Source organism: Bubalus bubalis, chromosome 2 (assembly GCF_019923935.1).
Source record: "Bubalus bubalis isolate 160015118507 breed Murrah chromosome 2, NDDB_SH_1, whole genome shotgun sequence".
NCBI classification, from domain to species: Eukaryota; Metazoa; Chordata; class Mammalia; order Artiodactyla; family Bovidae; genus Bubalus; species Bubalus bubalis.
In genome coordinates, this window is record NC_059158.1 from 125,457,006 (window position 1) to 125,483,092 (window position 26,087).

General features: G+C 45.0%; 1 protein-coding gene and 1 non-coding gene across 18 annotated transcripts in view; one reads left to right on the top strand and one right to left on the bottom strand.

Moving 5' to 3' along the window:
* The window catches only part of CLASP1 (cytoplasmic linker associated protein 1), a 268,954-nt gene that overhangs the window by 158,002 nt on the left and 84,865 nt on the right, over nucleotides 1-26,087 (bottom strand). For all 17 annotated transcript variants that reach the window (XM_044936544.2, XM_044936533.2, XM_044936541.2 and 14 more), the window contains exons 3-7: nucleotides 15,422-15,500; nucleotides 13,901-14,004; nucleotides 13,026-13,117; nucleotides 11,189-11,264; nucleotides 2,001-2,098 (exon numbers count right to left, since the gene is read on the bottom strand). In XM_044936544.2, coding sequence (XP_044792479.1) covers nucleotides 2,001-2,098; nucleotides 11,189-11,264; nucleotides 13,026-13,117; nucleotides 13,901-14,004; nucleotides 15,422-15,500 — 449 coding nt within the window. The remainder of the gene's footprint in view (nucleotides 1-2,000; nucleotides 2,099-11,188; nucleotides 11,265-13,025; nucleotides 13,118-13,900; nucleotides 14,005-15,421; nucleotides 15,501-26,087) is intronic.
* Nucleotides 16,047-16,172, top strand: LOC112583132. The gene has a single exon (XR_003107476.2). It is a non-coding gene; the product is annotated as a U4atac minor spliceosomal RNA (small nuclear RNA).

The following is a 26,087-nucleotide window of genomic DNA, read 5'->3' on the forward strand; positions in this document are numbered from 1 at the left end:
GATTATTATAATGTAAAAGGACAGAAAGGAAAATCAGCAAAGGGGTGAGGACCAGAGGAAACTAGACTCAAGATTCCTGGCGTTTCTCCTGGTGGAGTCACACAGGACATGCTCAATTCCCAGCCACAAGCAGGGACAAGATGCATGGAATGCTGGCATTAGGCAAGCTCATTAAATCTGAGGGCCAGGGTTTGTGGGGGCTGTTCACCCAGCACTGCCAAAGGCTCCACAAATGCCAGAGTCCCAACAGGAAGGCAGGTGGGCAGCCACACCCAGGCCAGACTCCCAACTCCACTCTGTGGACATAATGGGCAGCTCCACATTCTAGTGTCCAGGCAGAGTCCAGGCCAACCCCACATGCAGGCCTATGTAAGGATGCCTCAGTCTACAATGTGACTCACCCTCTGTGCCCACCTCGCTAGACCTTGGTTTCACCATGTCACATGCCCAGCTGTCAGCTGCTGTAGCGACCGCTGAACATGACACAGGAATCCCATGGGGAAGACAGGCCGGCCATGGCCTAGGCTTACCATGAGGCACTCAGCATGGTGCCACCAGGCCTTGGGCAGGAGAGGTCCTCATGGCCCAAGACCCATTTTCCCAACAATGATGGTGACATCATCACTAACTAGCCCCTGCTTCCCTGCAGTCTCCAGTTTCCCCTAGAGCCTGGTCAGTACTTTGTAGTTCATCTCCCTCCCAAGTGTTCTCACCATATATTCAGAGACTACAAGGTGGAGGTTCATAAAATACAGGAATTAAAAACCCCTGTTCTCATAGATTACCTTCATGTAAAAAACATGAAAAGTAGTTGTATTCTTGCCTGTTGACCTTGTCCACTGAAAGGCTTCAGTGGAAATGGCTGGTGTCCACCACACTAACTGCTGACCCCTCCCCCAGGGCGCATGGGTCACACTGTCTGCTAGTACAGAGTATCCCCAGCACCTTCTATTGTTCTGTAGTGCTTTAAAAAAAAAAAAAAGGCCCAGGGACCATGATGAAAGCAACACTGGGGTCAGATGTGACACTCAACAAGGAAGGATGTCCCCCCTCAAGTGCCACTGGCACCCTGACTGCAGGGTCAGTCGCCCACTTCCATCACACCCAACTGAGAGACGTCAAGACAGATGGCTCCTGTGTATCTCAATATTCTGCCCCAGATGGAGATGCCCAATACTCTGCAAGCTCATTTGTGGAATGGATAGAAAAAATGAAGCACAGGATATCAGCCTGAGCCCTGGCTTTCTAGCTGGGTCATGTCTCCAGTCACTTCCTGTCACTGGGTCTCAGCTGTCCCCATGGGCACAATGACAGGTCCAGATAAACCACTTGGTGAGTCCCATCCAGGCCTAACTTCCCAGGGTTTTCATAGGTTCAAAAGGTTTAAAATTCATTTGGTATAAAATTTCTACATCATAGTTAAAAATCATAGATAACTAATTTTTCATTATTTTTAAAAGTTTGACAACAGAAACATCTGTGGACTCAAGGGGACTCTGGATATGGTAAGACAATAATCTCCTTGCACTGGAGACTTGGACGTTGAAACTTGCATTACTAGCCAGAAGGCTAACATCTCAAAGATGTCCAGAATTATCACTTATATATTTCTATCCAGATTTATCTGGGAAAGGCTTCATTCAAACAAATACATTCCAAGCCCCCAAGATACCAGGTTCCATGTACATACGAAACGTAGAACCACATGAACCCAGAGAATGCAAAATCTTTCAACACCGATCACTTTTAAATATGCTTCTATAAACAGTCTGTGGCATGGGACCAGGTCAGATGTCTGGGTGAGAAAGTCTTACTTTTGAGCAAGTGGAATGCAAGGGGACCCCTGAGACATGATCTGGACAAGATCACCATCCATCAATCTTCTCACCATATAGTCTTTCAAAAAAATTACCCCATAACAAAATAAGCAGTGCAAACCACGATGTTAACTGAGAAGGAGGAGGGGAAAGAGCAAGAGAAAGGAAAAAGTCTGAACTCACCGGGACTGTGGCAATCCTTTTTTACTGAGATCTGCCCTCACACGTTCTCCTACATGTCTGTAAATTTCCACTAAGCTGTTTATTGCTGCATCTCGAACCTAGATGTAAAAGAAGAGATCTTACAGCTGCTCTGTGTCATTCCCCAGCGCTTCCTGCTGCAGACACAACAGGCTATCCAACACCCCAAGTTCATCACCCACTCACCAACGTGACTCTGAACACAACCCCTTAGAGACATGGGATGAGACAAAGCCGTACTTGGACAGCTCTGACTCTGCGGGCACAACTCCAGAGAGTATGGAAAAAAATTCAGATCCCAACCCTGTGTCCATGTTAAAGTCTATACCCCTTAGTTCTTTTCATCCTTTAAGATGATGTATGGAAACTAGAAATTTCAGACCAAAGTGGAAAACACTACAAATAAGTGAATTATTCTTAAAACAAAACAAAACAAAAAACACCATGTAAAGCATTCTGGATGTAGGCCAATTAAACAAATACTTAGCAACAGAAAAGTGTGGTAGAGGTTACATAGCACCTGTATTCAACAAGTGCAAAGTTCTAAAAGGTAGATGGGAAAAAAGTCCATAAATTCCACATTAATACAGGACAGGATGTAATAAATGTTATACAAAAGAGTACAGAGAGCTCACACAGTAGAGGGGAGTGAGCACACCAGAGGATACCAAGAAACACTTTATGGAAGAGGAAATGTGCTTAGAAACACAGCATTTCAGCAGGAAGAAACAGGATGAGACAGGCTCCAAACAAGGTTAACCAGCCAGTGCGGAGGCATGAAGGCGGAGCAGCACAGCATTAGCTTCAGGAAGCTCAAGGCAGCAGTCTGGCCAAACACAGACAGGGGGGTAAAGGTCTGGATAAATAAGGCTCCAGAGACAGAATGAACTTTATTTAAAACAAAAACAAACAGAAAATGGGGGAACCTGAATATGGATTGTATATACACCAAACATTAGGTTGGTGCAAAAGTAACTGGGATTTTGGATTGTTGAACTTTGCTATTTGATATTGGAATACATTCTTAAATAAATGTGGTTGTGTTATACATCATTTTAATGCACATTTCTCATTTTGTTTTATTGCTAATGACTTATAACATGTTGTTTATATTTATTTAAGACTATATAAATGATGTTACACAAAAAGTAAATTTGAGTGATTTTTATTTGAGTTCAAAATGGGTCATAAAACAGTGCAGACAACTTGCAACATCAACAACACATGTGGCCCAGGAACTGCTAATGAACATACAGTGCAGTGGTGGTTCAAGAAGTTCTGCAAAGAAGACAAGAGCCTTGCAGATGAGGAGTGCAGTGGCCGGCCACTGGAAGTTGACAACAACTAATGGACAGTAATCATCGCAGCCAATCCTCTTACAACTACAAGAGAAGTTGCCAAAGAACTCAACATTGATAATTCTGATCAGTCAGCATTTGAAGCAAATTGGAAAGGTGGAAAAGCTCAATAAGTGGGTGCCTCATGAGCTGACTGAAAATAAAAAAAAAAACTGTTGTTTTGAATTGTCGTCTTTATTCTATATGACAACAAACCATTTCTCAATTGCATTGTGATTTGCAATTAAACCCCTGGAGAAAAAAATGGCAACCCACTCCAGTATTCTTGCCTAGAGAAGTCTATGGACAGAGGAGCCTGGCAGGCAATTAAAAGTGGATTTTATACAACAACCGGCAATGACCAGCTCTGTGGTTGGACTGAGAAGAAGCTCCAAAGCACTTCCCAAAGCCAGACATGCACCAAAAAAAGGTCATGGTCACTCTTTGGTGGTCTCCTGCTCGTCTGATCCACTACAGCTTTCAGAATTCCAGTGAAACCATTACATCTGAGAAGTATGCTCAGCAGATGGAGGAAACGCACTGGAAACTGCAATGCCTGCAGCTGGAATGGGTCAACAGAACGGGCCCAATTCTTCCCCACAACAACGCCTGATCACATGTTACACAGCCAAAGCTTCAGAAGTTGAACAAATTGGGCTATGACATTTTGCCTTATCCTCCATGTTCACCTGACCTCTCACCAACCTACTACAACCTCTTCAAAAATCTCTACAACTTTTTGCAGGGAAAACACTTAAAAACCAGGAGGCAGGAAATGCTTTCCAAGAGTTCGTCAAATCCCAAAGCATGGATTTTTATGCTACAGGAATAAACAAACTTACTTCTCATTGGCAAAGTATGTTGATTGCAATGGTTCCTATTCTGACTAATAAAGATGTGTTTGAGCCTAGTTATAATGATTTAAAATCTATGGACCAAAACTGCAATTACTTTTGCACTAACTTAACAGTTTATCAATGCTAAATTTCTCATGTGAATATCTCTGTTATTATATATGAGTAAAAAGATCATGTGTGCTAGATACTTTCAAATGGTTCAAGAATAAAAAATTTCTCTGTGTATGTATGTGTACATGTGTGCATAAGTATCCATGTTGAGTTATAAAATAAATGTGACAAAACGTTAAATGGTAAATATGGCTGTTCACTATACTACCCTTTCCATTTTTCTACAGGTCTAAAATTTTGCCAGTAAAAAGGAGGAAAGAAAAAAAATTTTTTAATCCAATGAATTCAAGGCCAGCCTGTAGGGGGCACCCAGGGGAGGAGAGCAGGGACAGACAGGAGAACAACATGATTCCAGATTTGGTCTCAAGCAATGAAATCAAAGAAACAGAGAGTGAAGGAGAGAGGAAGGAAGTAGGAATACAATTTACAATCCTGAATACTGCAAGTCACCCTATGATTAACAGTAGTGCGTGACAGGTAATTTTACTCACATTTTTTCCCTTGTGATAGATAGCCAAATTCCAGGTTCTTACTATCTTCTCAGCTAAAACTTGATGCTATGTACCGAATTGTGTATGTGACACCCCTCCCCTGCCACTGCCAGCCCCCGAAAAAATTCCTCTATTGAAGCCCAATGTGACTGCAGACAGAGACAGGGCCTGTGAAGAAGGGAATTCAGGTTAAATGAAGTCATAAGAATGGGCCTGATACGACAGGAGGGCTGTCTTTATAAGAGAGACGTCAAGAGACGTCAAGAGAGCTCTCTCTCTCTGCAAAATGGGATGAGAACCCTCACCAGAGCCAGCCATGCTGGCACCCTGATCCTGGACTGCCAGAAACAAGTTTCACTTGTTCAAGCCTCCCCGTCTATGGTATTCTGCCATGGTAGCCTGAGCTGAATAACAGAGATTACCAGATTATTTTGGAAAGGGAATAATTTCTGATGTCAGGAAACATTTTCATATTGAGACATGCACATCTTACCAAAGCAGTCAATGCCACTGTCTGAAATCAATGGCAGGTGCATCGCCACTGCTTACTTTCTAATCATGATATCTGCTCAGAGCCAGAGCAGATCACACTGGGGAAATTCTTTAAAGAGCAATCAATATCCTGTCTGCTACTTACAAGTACGGGCTGTAAAGAGTTTAAGGGATTTAATGAAAAAATGACTAGCCTTCTAAGTGGAATAAGTCAGACAGAGAAAGGCAAACACCGATATCACTTATATGTGGAATCTAAAAAACACAACAAACTAGTGAATAAATCAAAAAAGAAACGTTCGGATAGAGAAAACACACTAGCGGCTGACAGCAAGGAGAGGGAAGGGGGCAGGGGCAATACAGGTGTGAAAAGGGGGTTATTATGGGACTGCTGCTGCTGCTGCTGCTAAGTCGCTTCAGTCATGTCCGACTCTGTGCGATCCCATAGACGGCAGCCCACCAGGCTCCCCCGTCCCTAGGATTCTCCAGGCAAGAACACTGGAGTGGGTTGCCATTTCCTTCTCCAATGCATGAAAGTGAAAAGTGAACGTGAAGTCGCTCAGTCGTGTCCAACTCTTAGCGACCCCATGGACTGCAGCCCACCAGGCTCCTCTGTCCATGGGACCTTCCAGGCAAGAGTACTGGAGTGGGGTGCCATTGCCTTCTCCGATTATGGGACTACTATATGAAATTGTGTGTGTAACTTCAGAAAACTGTAAAACACTAGAGAATTCAAAGAATCACTCATTCATTCAGTCAATCAATCAACAAAATTACTAGCCTCAAAGTAGCCTTCAGGACCTACTTGGCCATTTAGGGACTATATAACTTTAGACAAAATATTTAAACTCTTTTAATCTCAATTTCCTCCTTCATAACTGGAAGGTTGCTTTGGGGTTAAAAAAATAATGGATTCAACAAATATCTGACTGCCTATTAGGTGCCAAACTAGGGTGCCACATGGCCCAGCAGGTAACACGATGGGCACAACAGGGTGGGAGGATGAGGACCCAGGACCCCGGGAGGGGACCCCGAGGGCAGAGAACAGGGGAATGTGGCCGCAGACAGGCAGCTGCCAGCATGCCGCCAGCTCGTGGCCATGGGGGCACACATACTGGGGTGCTGCAAGTACAGCTCTGCCTCATCCTCACTCTTTGGAGAAAAATCAGAAATACACATCTCCCAAGTGTAAAACTGTCCAAACTCCAAAAGTAAAAATCACCCTGCAGACACGTGTATAGACACACACACACACCCACCTGTAGGCTGAAATTCAAGTTCAGGCCAGCCATTTGTGCCCTGTGGTCCTGAATATGAAGCACTCAACACAATGGCTGGTGGAGCTGGTATTATCTACATCTTTCAGACTAACAACCTTAGCCTTTAAATAACTACTCTTCAGGCTCAGAAAGCTACGGGGTCAGTTAAACGACCCTCAATCCAAGAATCACAGAAGAGACTGTGTGTGGCACTACAGAGTCTTGTAACCCAGCTGAGAAGACAAGTGTCCCTAAAACAAGTCAATTGAGGCTGAAGGGATAAAGCAGTGTTCACCTCTACATGCAACGATGTAGGTCCCAGTATGGCTTCTTGCCACCCGCAGGCTTACCTTGCAAAGGAACCCCAACAGCTCAGACCACTCAGGTAGCAAAAAGACGAGGGCCCCAGGACGTGCCTATCACTTCACCTCATTACACTACACCCAGATGTGAATGGCAGGAAGCAGGCTCCCTACACAGCCTGAACTCAAGGAGAAACCTCACCCTCAGGGAAAAGGAGGGCCCCAGAAACTCCTGCAAGGCCAAAGTCACCCCATCCCCCATAGCCACCAACCCACCCACTTCTCAGGTGCTGGTCAAACCCTCACCAGGGACTTCATTCTCCCACTCGCCTGGCACCCAAGCACAGCCAGCCCAGCCCAGGGCCAACTGCAGAGAACATTGAGATCAACGCTGGTCCTCAGGCACTGCAAGATGCTTTCAGGCTTTGAAGATGCAGATCAAACTCCTCAGGCAAACAGACAGCAGATGGGGGGTGAGGGCCTGCAAACACAATACCTCACTGTCTGAGGCCAGCTGGGCAGCTATTGAAGATATATCAGAGGTTTCCAGGCAGAACTGGAGTTTCCCCCATCTGGCAGAAAGTGAGAGTGAAGTCGCTTAGTTGTGTTGACTCTTTTTGACCCCATGGACTATAGCCTACCAGAGTCCTCTGTCCATGGGATTTTCCAGGCAAGAATACTGGAGTGGATTTGCCATTTCCTTCTCCAATCTGGCAAGGGACGCCCTATGGAGCAAGTGTCTCAAGACTGCTGGCTGCCTTTGCCCTGTACTCCTAGGCAACAGACATAGGCCCTGTTCTGCAACCCACACCCCAAAGGGGGAAGCCCTGACTTCAGCTAGGAAGGTAACATCTCGTGAGTGTAAAGCCACCCCATCCTCCTGTCCCTCCCCCAAGATACAACTCTCAACCATGAGATACGACAGGAAACCTGAGGAAAGCTTCGGGAAAACGTCTCCCCACTTGGGGAAAGAAACGCAGGGAACACTTTACCACAGGAGACCTGCAGGGAAAAGTGCATGTGGACTGAGCATTTAATGACATGGAGGAACGAGTCATTCTACAGGGGCAGGAAGCAACAGTAGTGTCAAGATTAGGTGGGGAGCCCGTTCCTTTTGGAGTAGTCACGAACTAAATCACCTGATGTCTAAGACTTCCTTCAAAATCATCCATTCAATGCATTCTGCTTCCAAATGATGGGGTGGGGGAGCAAAAGTAATGAAAGCAAACTGGCCTTGAGAGGTCCGCTGCTGAGGCTGCGTGATGGCACAAGGGGGTGCAGTACAACCCTCTCTCCACTTTATCTAAATGTGAACCTTTCAATATAAAAAAGCTGAAAACACGACAGGGACAGAGGAACACCACATTTTCATCTGCCAGGAGGGCTGGACACACATAGCTGGACTACACCCGTGCCAGGCCTGTGAGCAGAGCTGCAGAGAAGAAAGCTCTGGGGGTGGGCAGCCCAGCAGAAGACAAGGCACGCACAGGCCCGGGGACATCACACAACTGCTAACAAGCCCTGCAGCCTCCCTCCCTCGGGCTCCCTTTACAGGGGATAATACATTGTCCCTGCTGCTCTCATGATTGAATTACTTTCAGCAGCCAAAAGCATCCTAAGCCACACAGAGCCTGTGTGTGGGGTCCACTCTGAGGAGCTGGGTCACTGCACAGTGAGACCACAATCAAAGGACTCACATCCTCTGGGGCAGGAGTGTCTACAGGGCTCACCTTAAAGTTAAATCCCACTGACGTGAAGAGCCACGTGCAGGACCATGCAGAGCCCTCCAACCACTCCCTGACCCCACCCCCCACCACACACACACACACACATACCACCACCACCAAAGAACTGAGAGCTGGATGGAAGCTGACCATAATGCTGGGCACCCAGTGCAGTGACAGCACCAGGAAGATACAACTGTCCTCAACAGCCTGAGACGCCCACAATTAAGAGGGAAAAGCCATGCAAACAGCTCTGCAGAATCCACGCAGTCCTGGGATGATAGAGAGGAGACAGGGCAATCTGGACCTTGATGGTTTAGAGACTAGCAGGAAAGACGGACAAGAAAACGCGAGTAAAGTCAGGAGCACAAGCGCATGGACAGACACCCCCAGGAGGAGGGACGACTGAGGGGGCTGGCGTCAGGGGAGCAGGTGGCATCCCCAGGGATGGCGATAAGGCCCTTGGGCCTGTGTGTCTGCACACACTCGCTCACGTACAGAGAAACCCTCCTCAGGTAGATGTGAACACACAGGCTCCTCGATGCTCAGTGTGGGAAACTCAGTGTGGGAAACTCTGGCTACAGATGCTTGTCTATTCCAGATGGCCAATGACTGCCCGCTGAACCCGGCCTCACTGACCCCCATTCTGTCTCCCAGGCCCAGCGTGAATACTCACATCACCTGTCAGACCAGAGTAAGCACCTGTGCTGTGCTTAGTCGCTTAGTTGTGTCTGACTCTTTGCAACAACATGGACTACAGCCTGCCAGGCTCCTCTGTCCATGGGGATTCTCCAGGCAAGAATACTGGAGTGGATTGCCATGCCCTCCTCCAGGGGATCTTCCCAACCCAGGGACTGAACCCAGGTCTCCCACATTGTGGCAGATTCTTTACCGTCTGCTGCTGCTGCTGCCAAGTTGCTTCAGTCGTATCCAACTCTGTGCGACCCCATAGATGGCAGCCCACCAGGCTCCTCTGTCCCTGGGATTCTCCAGGCAAGAATACTGGAGTGGGTTGCCATTTCTGTCTCCAATGCGTGCATGAATGCTAAGTCGCTTCAGTCATGTCCGACTCTGTGCGACCCTATGGACAGTGGCCCACCAGGATCCTCTGTCCACAGGATTCTCTAGGCAAGAATACTGGAGTGGACTGCCATTTCCTTCCCCCTTTACTATCTGAGCCACCAGGTAAGCACGTGAGTGAGGAACAAAGCGCCTCAGCCAGCCCAGCTAGCGTTCCTGCTCTACAGAAAGACAGGACACCATGTGGCAGCAGTCACAGCCTCAGAGTATGGCCTGCAGAAATTATTTTTCCCAGAGAAAACAAAGTGGAGATAAGACATTAAGGGGGCAAAAAGGCAAAACAGTTCATTTGGTAAGTTAGAATCTTTTTAAAAAGTAGATTCTGTTATTTTTAAATTAATGTTGCACAATAAAGCATAATTCAAAAAATATCTGAAAATCACATTTCCAATGTCAAGTGTTCTCAATAAAGGTTGGGTAGAGGATGAATAGAAAGAAGAGAGTGGGTGCAGGCGAGAGAGACCAGCATAGTCCAGCATCGAGCAGGAATGGGCAGCACAGCAGAGCCCCAGAAAGGAGGCAGGAATGCAACTGGGATGAAGGGCAGAGACATGGAAGGAGGAGAGGGCAGGAAGTGTTCAGACCCCAGGCCCTCAGAGCTAAGCTGGGGGCAGCGAGAGGAATGCAGACTTGTCCATGGAGTGCACTTCAGTTGCTGCCAGTCAAGGCTGAAACTGAGACATTGCTCCCAGCGTACAGTCGACCCCTGGACAAGGTGGGGGTTAGGGCGCCAACCCTCCACACATGCGTGGTTCAGCCTCCTTGGATCAAGATTACCAGGGTCTATGCAGTATAGCAGTGTATCCTATGAACCTCCGCCTGAAGGTGGACCTGTGTGCTCTGAACCCATACTGTTCAAGGGTCAAAGTGTACACTTCTGTAAGTCACTGTCCCACGTTAAGCCCCTTTATCTAAGCGGCTGTGTGAGCTAAGGCAACAGCCAGGGCCCTTGATGACACTAGGAGTGACCTAGAGAGGAAAGGTGCTTCTGAGCTGGGCTCCACTGCTCACCAATGCCGCCCCCACCTACCCTGACACTAGGGAAGTGATGCTTTGTTGTTTTTCAGTTTTTGTTTTAATTTACATAAAACATCAATGGGGCACCAGTGTGGCTACCACCCAAGGCAAAACATGGCACCTTTCCATCCCCTCCGAGAAGTGCCCCCATGCCCTGTACAGCCCACCTCTCCCTCTCTGGGAGGGGGTCACTGCTCCCTCCCCCATGCCCACCTCTCTGGCTACACAGATGGTGACCACAGTGTCCTTCTCTTGGAGGCTGGTCTGGATGATGTCACTTTACAGGCTAATGGGGGTCCCATCCCGACCTGGAGAGAAGAGCAGAGTGGCTCCCAGGTCTACCCAAGACACCAGATATTGGGCACTACTGAGCACTAACCCAACAATTGCAAACAATACCTGGAGCTCTAAGAGATGAATAAAGTCCCACCCACACATTACCAAAATGCACCTTCACTCTGTGAAACCAATGATTTTCCTTTCTTGCTAAATACACTCACCTGGCTGTTGGGATCTCCTAGTAGGTTACATATATGTGGCACGATCTTGCTTAGTGTTAACGTATGAGCTCCAGAGCTGAAAACAAAAGGAATGCTTTACTGGTGGTGAAAACAGAAGACAGAAGGCCACCTCCCCTACCCCCACCACTATCTCTCACCAAGGCTCACTCCTTTTCCTCCCTTAAGTGCTTCCAAAATAAACACATGCCCAAAAGCCCTCTGCACAGAGTCCAAGACTGTGAGTGCGTCTCACAAGTCTCCCCTGCAGTTGGCGTCCCTCCAAGCCGAAGCCGGAGCCTGGCCCAGCGGGGGTTCCACCGTGCTGGCATCACTATTTGTCCCATGATGGTTCCTACTCTGCCTGACTCACTGTGCTACCAGGCAGGTCCCTGGAGCCCTCCGCTAACCCTCTCCCTCTTCCTGCAGTGTGTGCAGTTCTCCGCTACAACAGACGTTCAGGTAACGACTGCTTGATGAAAACGCTGCAATGAACGGCTGAGAGGACGCTGCCCTGCTGGAGAATAACTAAGCTACTGGCAACTGTTCACCGCCATAAGCACAGTCACAGACATGCTCTCTCAATACCCTTCTCTTTGACTACCCTCGGATTACTCCCTTAGGACAAATAAGTGAAACAATTGTTATCAAAGGCTAGAAACATTTTTTCAAAGCTTCAGACATATGCCATAATTAATGACCCTGAAAAATCTAGCACATGAAGAGGGGAAAAAATCTACCAAGTAATGTAAACATTACACTATCCATTTTGTTTTTAAAAAAATAATCAAACTCTAAAGTCTGGAACAAAATGCTACATGTTAACAGTGATTATCTGAAGGTAGCAGAATTATAGACAATGATCACTTTCTTCTTCATGCAGATTTTCTGTGACATATACAGTAATACTTTCATAATCAGGAAAGGTGATCTGTAATTTTTAATTTTAAAACATCAACAGTCATTAAGGAAGCAAAACCACAATGACATTGACTACTTGCATATCAAAACAGTTAAAATTAAAGACAGTGATAACATTCAATGCTAGTTTCTTAAGAAACTAAATCATTCACCCACCGACAGTGGGAATGTATAACAGTACAGACAACTATAGAAAATAGCTAAGAGTTTCTCTTAAAAACTAAAAACAAACTTGATAAATGATCCAGCAATTGCACTCTCGGGCACTCACCCAAAATAAATGATAACTTCTGTTCAGGCAGAAACTGGTACATGTATTTATAACAGTTTTATTTATAATAATCCAAAACTGGAAGTATTCAACAGGTAAATGGTTAAATATATGATACATCTATACCAGGGAATTCTACTTGGCAATAAAAAGCAATGAACTGTTCAGCCACAGCATATATGCAATCTTAAGGGAATTATGCTGTGAGGAAAACAAAGTTGATCTCAAAGGGTCACATTCTGTGTGATTCCATTCATATAACATTCTTAATAAAATCTCAGAGCTGGAGAACAGGTGACTGGCTGGCAGAGGTTGGGGACTGGCTAGAACAGCAATGTGAGAGAGCTGGGGTGAGGTACAGGTCTGCCCATGAACGTGGCAGCGAGTTATCTGGAGCTGCACTCATGACACGAGTTGGGCACACACAGAACACACGTTGTGTCACTGGAGGAACCTGAACAAGCTCATATCAACACTGACTTCCTGGTCTGGACCCTGCACTACAGACTCACAAGACAGTGGGTGGGTGCGAGGCACCTCCCAGGACACTTCTCTACATCTTCCTATAAATATACGATGATTTCAAAGTTAAAAGTTACAAACACAAAAGCTTGGCCAAGGAAGCCCTCAGGCCCCACCCAGACTTACGCGTTGAGGGTGGCCACGAGGCAGAGACACGTGCCTTCCCGGGTGCGAAAGTTCTTGTGCTTGAAGCCGCCCAGCATCCGGTCCCACACGTACTGCAGACAGCAGAGGTAAGGGGGGGAGAGGAGAGGAGGAGGCTGCTGCAACCCATCCAAGCCAGGGGCCCCCAGGGTAGGGACCTCACAACAGGTGCCATATCCCTCCCCGCTTCCACTAGCCCTCTGGGGAGCTTTTTGGAAAATGGTAGCACAGGTTTCTATACCAAGCTAAAACCTTTAAAAACACATTCCTTTATGTAATTGCATTTAATTTTCCCGACAACCCTGAAAAAGAGGTGGGACTGTCCTCAGTTACTGGGTGAGGAAAATGAAGCAGAAGAGGCTAGGTGACTTACCAAAGGTCACCTACTCACACTTCTCTCTTGGCCAGAAGAGCTGTGCCCACCCCTGTGCTAACCTGCTCTGCTTCCCAAATTAGTCTAGGTTTTACCTTCCCTGGGAAAGTTTCTCCTCATACTGTCTCATCCTGCCCCATCCCCCAACAATGGTCCGCTGGAAAGGTAAGACAGAGCTGTATCCCTGGCTGTCTGTCCCAGCAGCCCAGCTCACCAGCAGACATGGGCCAGGGCTGCAGCCAGGCTGCTGATGGCCCTGACATCACAGCTGCATCTTTTCAGAGACACAAAGAGTCAATTACATAAATGAGCTTGAGTCTAAGAAATTAAACCAAGCACTCCCTACCCATGTTAAGGTCACTAATTTATTCAAAGGCACACCCTCTGTAAATATCCTATGGGGGGAAAGTGGGGCCAGATGAAATACTATAAATTTTTTTTCTCTGAAACCCATGGACATTTTGCAGGAACACCCCAGTCTCACCTGGGGATTAGCAGCCTGATCCATGATCTTCAGCAGCAGGGCCTGGTCTTGCTCCCTCACAGAGTCTTTAGCATCTCCCAGTCTGTCTATTAAACTCGGCAGCACTGGAAATTAAAATGCAACTTGATCAAATGAAAACATACTCTGGTGGCCCGAAGTCCCCAACTGTGGGTATTTCAATTAACAAGATATCTCAAAATCCTGACCTAAATGATGCATATCACTCTATGATGCACATCAAGCACCAACCCCTATAAATCTCCTCCTGCTCAAATTCATGGGAGCTACGATGAGAATTTGCAAAAATCCTTTGCATGGACACACTATTTGTCTTCTTCCTTATGCCACCTTCCTCTGGGAAGTTCCCAATGTGTTTTTAAGCTGCTGGAATGTTATTAAAATGGATGTCCATGGACGACCTAGGCAGGAAAGAGTCAACACAAAAGGAAATCTAGGTAAGAGAGAGAGGCCCCAGTGCATCTGCTCGGGGGTGGAAGAACAGACACTTAAGGCTCAGTCTGCTTTTCATTTTACATAACATCTCTGCATGCTCATCAGACAGAATGCAGCTCTCTGCCTGCCCTTCCTCCCCACAGCTTGGGTGGGCTATCGCTGCTGTTCCAAGGGCACTTGCATGTCAGAGGTCAACTCACTTTGCTTCTTCTAAAAGTATATTAGAAATTTCTTTTACAGAAAATAATCCTGAACAATTCATCTAATTTGGTATTAAGTAATCAAATTAATAAAAGTAAGAGGGATTTTTATTTGTGGATACAGGGTTTATGGCAGAGTGGGAAGAGCTCATGACTTTATCTAAACGTGCACATTGACCAGAAAGTTAACAGAAATGCACAAATATTTGTGTACCTGTTGTAACGAGATATGCTAAAAGGAATGGGTTAGGGCTTGTTTTGTTATTATGAATGCCCAGAGGTTGGGAATAAAATCGTCTCTTAACCTTTGAAACCTGATGTTATTTTTATTTCATTATTCTGACACTATTTTCCCTTCAAAATAAAAGTGATCATTTACCACACACTTGAAATGACACTGACAACCAAAGTGAAAACGGTCGTAGTAACAATAAACTTTAAAAATACAGCTGCGTCGGATCTGTAAGACTCTCAAAGAGAAAAGGCAATGCCTCTCCAAGAGAAGGGTCAGAGGCAAACAGGGTTTGGTTGGCACCACAGCATGATGGCTAACTGGCATAAGAAATAAAAGTAATAGCTAGTACTAGAACAGGAAGATGGAAAAAGACAGCAGAAAGGTATGGAAAGGGGGCCGGGGGTGATGCCAGCAGGTGCGCGGAGGCGGCAGATCCAGGCGTGCCCAAGAGGGGAGCAAGGGCAGCGGTGCAGCATCTACATATGGAGGAGGAGGTGGGGGCGAGCCGGGGAGAGGGGGGCTAGAAAGAAAAGGTGGGGGGCTGAACGAGGGCTGGCTATGGGGTGGGTACAGCCAAGTGCAGGGTGTGGGGAGACCCAGTGAAGGCCGAGATGGGAGGAGGAGAGAGCTCACCTGTACCGATCTGCGCCTTGAACCGATCCTGCAGCCGGGTGACCAGCGCGGACAGGATGTCCATGCCCAGGAGAACCACCTGCAACGACAAACAGCGGGCTCTCGTCAGCGGCCCCTCGTCAGCGGCCCATGCGGGGCTCGGCGCCCTCGCCCGCCAGTTGCAGGCACGCCCCCGCATCTCTGGCTCAGACGCAGCCCGGGAGGCCGAGGAGCGCCGACCCGAGGGTGAAGGTGGGTATCAGGAAGAAGGCCGCTCTTGTCCGAAAGGGCGGTTTACAGAGCTGACACCAGAGTCTTCTGCGAGACGCTACTCAATCACCGACGCCGCAAGCCGGCTCTGCGCGCCAGCCCAGGAGGGCGGGAGCTCCCGCCGAGGCCCCGCCCCGTCAGGGCGCGCGTATGCAAATCAGCTCGCGGCCGGCGCGTGGCCTTCTGGGTACCACTGAACGGCCTCTTTGCGACCTTCCGAGCCTCCGAAAACAAAGTTCTGGGGCGAGCTTCGGAAGCCGTGATCAGCGGAGGTTCACCGGCTGCCAGGTGGCTGCGGCGGCACTGGTGAATTAGTCGCCACAAGCTTACCCAGTGTTGGCGCCTGCTACTCGCGCCTCGCGCAAAGGCTCTGCCAACCATCCTTTTCTTGGGGTTGCGCTACTGTCCGATGAGCGTTTAGTGAGGACAGTACTGCTAACACCTATGCAACACACCCGCACCGCCTAAAGCTCAGCTTTATCACGGTGCAATTTTTGGAAAAAAGAAAAATCTCTTTTTCCACGTATTTGTTTGTTATAAAAACAGTTTCTCGAAAGTAAGATGTAATACTAGTAAAAACCCCTAGGTGGCGCTTCGAGCTGACAGAAAAAAGTTTTAAGTTTTCACAATCCACGCGTTTTCCCCATGTAAAACTATGTAAGCCCTTACTGTTCATTTCTTTGTTTCCTTTTGGCGCGGGGATTGGGGTAGTTGTTAGCCTCCAGTACTCCTAACCTTGAAAATCCCGTAAGCAAAAGAGTCTAGCGGACTACATACAGTCCGTGGAATTACAAAGAGTCGGACACCACAGAGCAAGTAACACACCCAGGCCGGGCACCTACTCGCACCTAATTGTAAAAGAACACAGGGTACCAGACTGTGACTTCCCTGCTGGCTAAAACAGTAGAGGGGTCTGCCTACAGTGTGGGAGACACTGATTCGATCCCTGGATCAGGAAGATCCTCTGGGGAAGGCAATGGTACCCCACCCCCAGTACTCTTGCCTGGAAAATCTCGTGGACGGAGAAACATGGTAGGCTACAGTCCATGAGGTCGCAGAGTCGGACACGACTGAGCGACTTCACTTTCACTTTGTGTTCTTTTAAAATTACACAGATAACGTGATTCTTAACCACCTCCCCACCCCGCCAACTCGCCCTTGCCACCTCGCTCTTATCATTAAAACGAGAGCTGTGTGTGTGCGTGTGTGTGTGTAGTCGCTCAGTAGTAAACACTTTTGCATTGTGCAACTTTATTAAACATAGTTCAGAAATGACCTGGGGCACGGTCTGGTGTTCATACAGAACAACAAACAAAACTGCGGCAATTCTAATTATCCTGAAGCTATGCCAGGATGATATGAGTCCTTGCATCTGCCTGCCCTTGCAAGGTTTTGCGACCAGTAAAAGTAAAAACAGCAGGCTTTTCTATTCAGCTTTAAAGTCACTGTTTAAAAACAAAGGAAACAAAATTTGCCCAATAATAACCACAATACACATACTGTCCTTCTAAGGGATTGGTGACTTAAAGATATTAAAAGGGAATAATTTTTAAATTTTTGTATAAAGAGAGCATTGTTTTGTTACAGGTTTTTTTAAAAGCCTATAACAGTAAAAAAAAAAAAAAACAACAACAACAAAACCAAAAAACACTTTAATGATTTCATTTATGAGCTACAGAAGATGAGGAATCATACATTCATTTCCTTCCAAAGCTCTAAAGAGTAGGGGGAGTAGCTAAAGAGTAGGGGGAGTAATGGTACAGTGGGAAAAGCTTGACAAAGGGTATTGGTACCTCAGCCAGATCATCAAGGTCAACATCAACAACCATAAATAAGGCTGGAGGTGTGTATGCTTGGTATGTGATAAACCGGGGCTTTAGGTCTGTGATCCTTAGCTTGAAGACCCACAAGCCCAGTCTAATAACAATATCAGATTCCCATAGAGGGACAGCCTACAAAATATCTTACCAATACATCTCAAAACCCTCAAAGTCAGCAAAAAGAAGGAAAGTCAAATTTCTTTCTTTCTTGTCACTGCCAAGAGAAGCCTAGGAGACAATTAAATAGAGTGTGAGCTTCCTAGGTCATGCCTGCCAATGCAAGAGATGCAGGTTAGATCTCCGGGTTGAGAAGATTCCCTGGAGGAGGAAATGGCAACCCACTTCAGTCTTCTTGCCTGGGAAATCCCATGGTGGGCTACAGTCCAGGGGTCACAAAAGAGTTGTACATGACTTAGCGACCAAAACAACAAATCCTAGATGGAAGCCTAGAATAGATAAAGGACATTAGATAAAATTTTAAAAGACCTGAATAAACTATGGACTTCAATTAATCACAACCTATCAATATTGCTTTATTAACAATGATATATGATGGGGAGGCTCGATGTGAGATAGATACATTGGGGACTCTACTACCTTTGCAATTTTTCCGTAAATCCAAAACTGTCCTAAAAATTTAAGTTTGTTTTTTCAAAAAAAGAGCAAACTCTCAATTATTAGGAACTGGCTTTTCCCTGATGAAATCCTAAGCATGTGTCTGGGTGCACCACCAGTTGGAGGGGGGAGTGCTATTCATTACAGAAATATACGGGCTTCAGTTCTCACCATATCCCCTCAGAATTCCCACAAGTCTGAACAGACTTGGAGCGTCCAGAGACTGCTCCGGAAGACAAGGCTGATGGATGCAGCAAGCCCCAGGGACCTGGGATGGAGAGGGCAGAGCACAGTCCCAGGCACCTTCACAGAAAAACAAATCCCCCCACATACACTTGTCTACTTCACCCTAAGTCACAGCCCCAGTCTGGGCAGGAAAGGAGAGGCAACCCACAAATGTTTATCTTCACAGTTCAGGCCCTTCTTCTACATTCCCATTTCCCTACTGAAGAAAGGGAGAGATGAACAAAGTCATTGCCCAAAAGATAACTCTAATTAGGAGCTGTGAAGCCTCTCTGTGCCTCAGTTTTCTGACCTGTTAAATGGGGACACAGTAACAGCTACAGTGAAGGTCACTGTGTGTACATGAAGTGCTTGAAATAGTGCTTGGTGCATGGAAAGGGCCAGATGACCCACGTGATAGCTGTTAGCCCCAAATCATGGTCACTGCCAGTGCACGGGCCAAATGTACTGATTCAGATCAATGGAGGCCATGCCTAGGATTCCTGGGGAGAGGGCCTGGGCTGGCAGGGGAAGTTTTCAGGAGGGGTTGCACTGCACAAGGCTAATAAGCTGTGAAGAACTGGCCTCACACCAAAGGAAGAGAAGACCTCCCAGCAGAGAGAAGAGGGAGGCGTGAAGGTGGGAAGAGTGGAACAGCTGGAGCCTGAGGACTTGGGAGGGGGCAGGGGAGGCAGCTCCAGAAGGGCCTCAGACGCGTCTTAAATACAGTGCAGGAGCAAAAGAAGAGCTGCAATGTACAGCAGGGAGTGCCAGGGCACTGTGCCCACCATGGGAAGATGGCCAGGCAGAGAGAAGGTCAGCTCACACCCCTCACTCTATCCATAGTTTTCACTAAACCTGCATGACCCTTGTCTCCTCCAATATTCGATCTAATTTTAAGTTTATGTTTGTGTCCCCAGCTAAATGTCCTTGAATGTAAGGAATACCATGCCTGGTATTTCCTCGAAACTTCCCTAATGCACAGCATGATACTGGATTCATGGTAAGTGATAACCCCCCTACTTTACTAACTAGTAATGAATTAGTTTGGAACAGATGTGTTCAAGGGCTAACATAGTTCCTTTATCCTATAACTTTTAAAAGGAGGTAATAACTAACTCAGGCCACCCCTCATGCTAAAAACAACTACAAATGCAGAATTTCACATAAAAGTACATCTGCTTGGAAACACTGGCAAACTAAGAAGGCACAGAAAAACTACCAGGTCACAAAACAACCTAAAAGAAAACTAAAATCCAGAGAGAGTCCAGGGCTGTTTAAACACTGGAAAGGGGCAACAAGACACTTAGAATTACTTGTGATAACCACTTGGATCTAGAACATACATTCCAGAGACCTCAAACAACCCCCTATACTTTGGGTTGGAAATCCAAATGCTATACATTTGGAGAGTGAACTGGAAATAAAACAGCCTCCAGATGTACTGCAGACCAATTTTCAAGAAACTGGGTGACCTAGAAAAATACCAATCCCTGACAGCAGATATAAATGATTTTATTAGATTGCTGATGCCCTAAAACCCCTGGAAGATAAAAAGCACAAATCATTTCTGGATGGAGAGAACATAATTCTAGTTTAGTCCTCAATTTACTTCTATAAAAAATTCTCAAACACAATGTCCAAAGCACAACCAAAGATAATCAGGCACACAGGACAACTATAAATGAAAACTTGCAGAAATGAAGATCCATGTGAGAATAATTAGGAGCAGAATAATTCTTACTATGTATAAGAAGACAAAATACTTAAGATTAAAATAAGGGGGAGAGGGGATTACTTTCGAAAAGTGACACAAATTTTTAAAAGAACCAAACAATGCAATGTCCAAAATTAAGTACTGGATGGATGGACATAAAAACACACTAGACACAGATGCAGAGGGAATTAACGGGAAAGTAAGTCTGCAGAAAAATTCCAGAATGAAGCCCAGAGAAACAAAAGGATGGAAAATTCAAAACAGTAGGTAAGAGACTAAGCATAGAGAAAACAGAATAATAAGTTTCAATGGATTCAAAAGAAGAGGTCAGCAAGAGACCAGAAGCAAGAGCTGACACCCATCTGGGTCACTAGTATCCCCCAAAATACAAAAACAAGAAACAGAAAACAACAAGTGTTGGTGAGAATGTGGGGAAACTGGGACTCTATGCATGCATTGTTGGTAGGAATGTACAGTTGGTACAATCACTGTGGAAAATGGTATGGAAGCTCCCCCAAAAATTAAACACAGAATTACCATGTGAGCCAGCAATTCCACTTCTAGATATAAACCCCAAATAAATAAAAACAAGGATTCCAATAACTACTTGAACAATCACATTCTGAGCTGCATTATTCCCAACAGCTAAATGGTAGAAATAGCCAGATTTTAATTCAAGGGTCAAACTGAATATCATAATTGATGAAATACTGAACGCTTACTCTTTGATATGGGGAACAGGACCAAAAAGTCCATTCTGCATCTTCTTTTCAATACTGTATCTAAGGTCCTCGCTAAAGCTTTATGGCAAGGGAAAAAATGAAAGGTATAAAACTCACAGAGAAGAAGCAAAATTGTCAAATTATAAGTAGAAAATCAAGAAGATCTACAGGTATACTGTAAGTGAGTTTAGCAAGACTGATTAATACAAAGTCAATATACCAAAAAGGAAAAAAAAAAAAATTCAACTACTTTTCTATACTAACAGTAAGTCAGAAAGGAAATTTTTCAAGTTTCCATTTTTGATCGCATAAAAATTAACACCTAAGAATAAATCTAGCCAAAATAATTATCTGCTCCAAAAGCTACAGACTAATAAAAAAATTAAAAATGATTAAAATAAATGGAGGGAGAAACTACAGGTTGGAATAATCAATATTGCAAAATTTCCATTTTTCCCAAATTGATCTACATACAAAATTTCACTCAAAATCCCAACTGTAATTTATCTTTAGGAAGTTCACAAGCTGATTCCAAATCTTTGTGGAAATGCAAAGGGCAGGACACAGGATGGTAAAACTCACTCCTACGGAAAATCAAGATTTCCTACAGAAGAGAAGACAGAAACAGACTAGTGCATAGATGGGCCCTTTCTTTATGACAAAGTAGGCGTTACACTGGACTGAGAACCCCGGGTCAACTGATATCCATCTGGAATAAAAAAGCAACTGACTTCTTTCTCAACCCATACATAAAAATGAACTCCTGGTTACAGATTTAAGTGTGGAAAACAACACAATAAAGCTTTCAAAAAGTGACATCAGAAAACAGCTTCAGGACACAATAGACAATAAACCATTAAAAGAGAAATCCATGCACAGGACCACGTTAAAATCAGGGACCATGTTACACTGAAATATCCTAAGAAAGTAAAAGGCAAGTCAAGATGTATTGGAAAACAATATTAATAAAACAAATAACAACAGGCTTGATTCTGGGATACACAGAGATCATCTACAAGCCCAATCAATAGACAACCCAGTAGAAAAATGGGCAAAATATTTTATATCTTTTGTTCATAAATATATGAAAAGTTGTTCAACCTCGATTACTTGTCAGAGAAACACAAGTTACTGGACTGGCTAAAAAGGTCATTTTGGTTTTTCTGTAAGATCTTATGGAAAATCACAAATGAACTTTTTGGCCAACCCAATAAAATATAATGAGACTACTACATACTCCCTGCATGGCTAAAATTAAAGACCCACAGACCAAGTGTTGACAAGAACGTGTTACCATGGAACCTCTCACACATGCTGGGAGGAATATAACCTGGTAAAACCAACACTTCAGAAAACATCTTGGTGTAGCTCCCAAATGTGAAAGTATATACGCAGCTACCCCACTGCTAGTCATCAGCTCAGTTCAGTCGCTCAGTCGTGTCTGACCCTCTGCAACCGCATGGACTGGAGCACACCAGGCTTCCCTGCCCATCACCAGTTCCCAGAGTTTACTCAAACTCATGTCCATTGAGTCAGTGATGCCATCCAAACATTTCATCCTCTGTCGCCCCCTTCTCCCTCTTCTGCCAGGCATATTTCCAACAGAAATGCACGCACAGGTACAAAAGGTGAAATGCACAAAAATGCTCAGAGCAGCCCCATCCATAACAGCCAAAAACTAGAAATCCAGATGCCCATCTACTGTAGAATGTGAAAGTTGTGGTTTTCATGCTAGGAAGAACAATAAACAATCAAAATAAATGAATCAAAGCTACCCTCAACAATACAGATATATCCAACAGTGAGTGAAAACGCCAGATGCCAAATATATACAAACATAAACTCTAATTTTAAGCTGCATATTTAGACAATAAAACTAAAAAGCAAAAGAGTAATGCCACAAATGTTAGGAGAGTGGTAACTTTGGGGAGTGCTGGCAATACTCCAATTCTTGTCCTGAGGAGCAATCAAACAGCTGTTAGCTTCAGGACAACTCATTAAACTGTGCCTTTGTACACTGCGCACTTTCTATATATAGTTCCAATTATTTTTAAGGTTTTTAAAACTAGAAAAGTGGGAGTGACCTGGACCACTCTACCTACATGTAAGTCTGTGACAAGTGGCTGGGATCTCTTGTCCAAGTACCTTACTTACTTACAAACTACAAGTCAAAGCCCCAGAATGCAATCTACCACAGTTCTCTCTCCATAATGAGATCCATTTAATGATAGAGAAAGAAATATTTCATTTTTTTCCTCAAAAAAAAAAAAAAATGTCCATAAGAGACAAGGAAGAACAGGTCATTTCCTGAGTCATGGAAGGCTGGATTAGCTAGAGTAACAGAATTATATTGCACTCATATTATACTTTATTATTTTTAAGGTACTTTTGGATGAATCTGAATAATCTCAAAATAACCTGAGGTGTGGAACATATTACCCTTATTTTGAAAATAAGGAAAATTTTAAAAGAGGTAAAGAGACTTACCTAAGGTAATAAAGTCCACAGTAATTGAACTGAAAAAGAAAAGCCTCCTGACTTGATCAAGGTCAATCTCATTACAGCATAATCACAATATCACAAAACCCCATTTTTTAGTCTTCTTTGTCTTTCTCTAGCTAGCTGAAGACCTTAAGCAGGTCACATCTCTCCTCTGCCAATGCCAGAGATAGAGCTGGTCTCAGCTCCAAACATGTCTGATGCTCTGATAATGCCCCAAACAGGAAAAAGTCCAAGGGCGTTGTGAGCACAGATCCACATCTACTGTCCAGCAGAGATGCTCAATCTCCAGGCCTCACATGCTTCGTTCATGAAGTCAGAATAATCACATGTTTACCTCAAAGAGTGCACAAGAGGGTTAAAAGTTTTAGCAAAATGCCTTACATGCTGTAAGCACTCAGTAAGTGTCTGTTCCCTTCTTTATGAGAGCAGCACTTTTTTTTTTTTTTTTAATTTCTGGCTGTGCTGGGTCTTTGCAGGGGCTATTCTCTAGCTGCACTGGCTTCTCCTGCTGTGCCGTGCGTGCTCTAGGGTGCAAGGGCTTCAACAAGTGTGGCACACGGGCTCAGTGGTTGTGACTCACGGGCCTTCAGTGCAGGCTCAGTAATCGTGGTCCACAGGCTTAGTCGCTCCATGGTATGTGGGATCTTTCCAGACCAGGGATCGAACCTGTCTTGCCTAAATTGGCAGGTGGATTTTTAACCAATGGACCACCAGGAAGTCTCGAGAGCAACATTTTGAAAAAAACAAAAACAACAAAGCACAGCCCTCTGAGGAAAGAGAGGAACAGTACCGGGGCAGGGGATCGTAACCCCAAAGAAGAAAGTGAGGGGCCTGAAATCTCATCACCCAACTGTCAATAGTCCTCTTCTTCTTTTTCTTTTAGCCACACCATGAGGCATGCAGGATAATAAGTTGGACCAGGGATCAAACCCAAGGCCCCTACAGTAGAAGCATACAGTCTTAACCACTGGACCACTAGGGAAGTCCCCCAAGTACCAATATTCTGATGACTATCCCTCAAGACATCTTGCATGCACGCATATGCACGTGTGTGTGCTATGAATTTTATATAAATGGGTTCATAGCCATGGAATTAGCCCCAAATCAATACATAGCGATCTACAACCCCACCTTCAGTGGCTGGATATCCTGTTGTATACAGAAATCAGGATCACTGGACCAATCTGCCAAGCCCCTACCAACAGTCATTATTTTAATCAATACTTCAATGAATACAGACTTCAACACGTTACCGCCTTAGGATGAGTTCTCCAAAAGAACACACACTGTACACTTGATGCCCACTTTTTTTTTTTTTTTGCCACGCCATGTGGCTTGCAGGATCTTAGTTTCTCAACCGGGGATACAACCTGCGCCCCCTGCAGTGGAAGCAAGGTGACCTAATCACTGGACCACCAAGGAAGTCCCCAGCATTATTTTTACCTTAATGTGCTAGGTGCCCTAAGGGGCTACAGGATGCTCACTGTATACATTTTTTTGTTTTTGTTGTTGTTATTTTAAGACTCTACACTGCAACCTTATTAAGTAAGGAGGAAATTAACGGAACTCTTACAATGTGATCATTTTCAATTCCAAGAATAAGAGCACAACACATATACTCAAGAACAGAGTGATAAAAGTCAATGACCCTGTGTATTCATGTGACACTGGAGAATTATTCACCCAAACTTGCTGTCCTTCAAAGCACCACCCAGGGAGTCCTGGGACACCCAGGCCAACCAGATGCCACTGAGCAGCCTACAATTTAAATCCCTCTTCTGGAATGGCCTCCAGAGACGATTTTTGAGCACAAAATATAAATAATTGATATTAGATTAATGGGACTAATGAAGTGATAGGCTTGTTACTGTTGTTGCCCACATACTGGGGTCTTACCATTAGGAAGAAACTTCAGGGACTTCCCTAATGGTGGAGTGGCTAAGACTCCATGCTGCCAATGCAGGGGAGCCAGCTTCAATCCCTGGTCAAGGAACTAGACCCACATGCTGCAACTAAGACCTGGTGCAGCCAAACAAATTAATAAATAGTTTAAAAGAAAGAAACTGCAGATCATCCATCTCAAAGCACTTCATTTTACACAAGAGCATTAAAGGCCCAGTGAGGCCAGGAGACCAGGGTTTAACACACTTCGAGGCAGTCAGTAACCTTTGTTTAAAAATCTGGACCAACCCAATACAACCTTCAGCAGTGAAAGGAATTTTCCATCAAGATCTATACTGTCCAAATCAGTAGCCACCAACTATAGGAGGCTACTGAGCAAGTGATGTGTGAATGGGAAAAACAATTTTAAATTTTCCTTAACATGTTAATTTACTTAATGTAACTTTCAATAGCCATACATGGCTACCATGCTGGCCAGCATGGCTCCAGACCACTGGGGGCAAATTCCAGCAGGGAGAGATGAGGCAGCCTTGTAACCATGGAAACCTGAACTCTTCCAGACGTGCTGCTTATGTGATCCTATGTGAGAATCAAGGTTAGTGTGGCCAGATCTCCAGATTTTAAACACTGGCAACTATTTGAAAATTATGAACAGAAATTCATGACATTGTACAGGAGGCAGTAATCAAGATCATCCCCAAGAAAGAGAAATGCAAAAAGGAAAAACGGTTGTCTGAGGAGGCCTTACAAATAGCTGAGAAAAGAAGAGAAGCTAAAGGCAAAGGAGATAATACCCATCTGAATGCAGAGTTCCAAAGCATAGCAAGGAGAGATAAGAAAGCCTTCGTCAATGATCAATGCAAAGAAATAGAGGAAACAATAGAATGGGAAAGACTAGAGATCTGTTCAAGAAAATG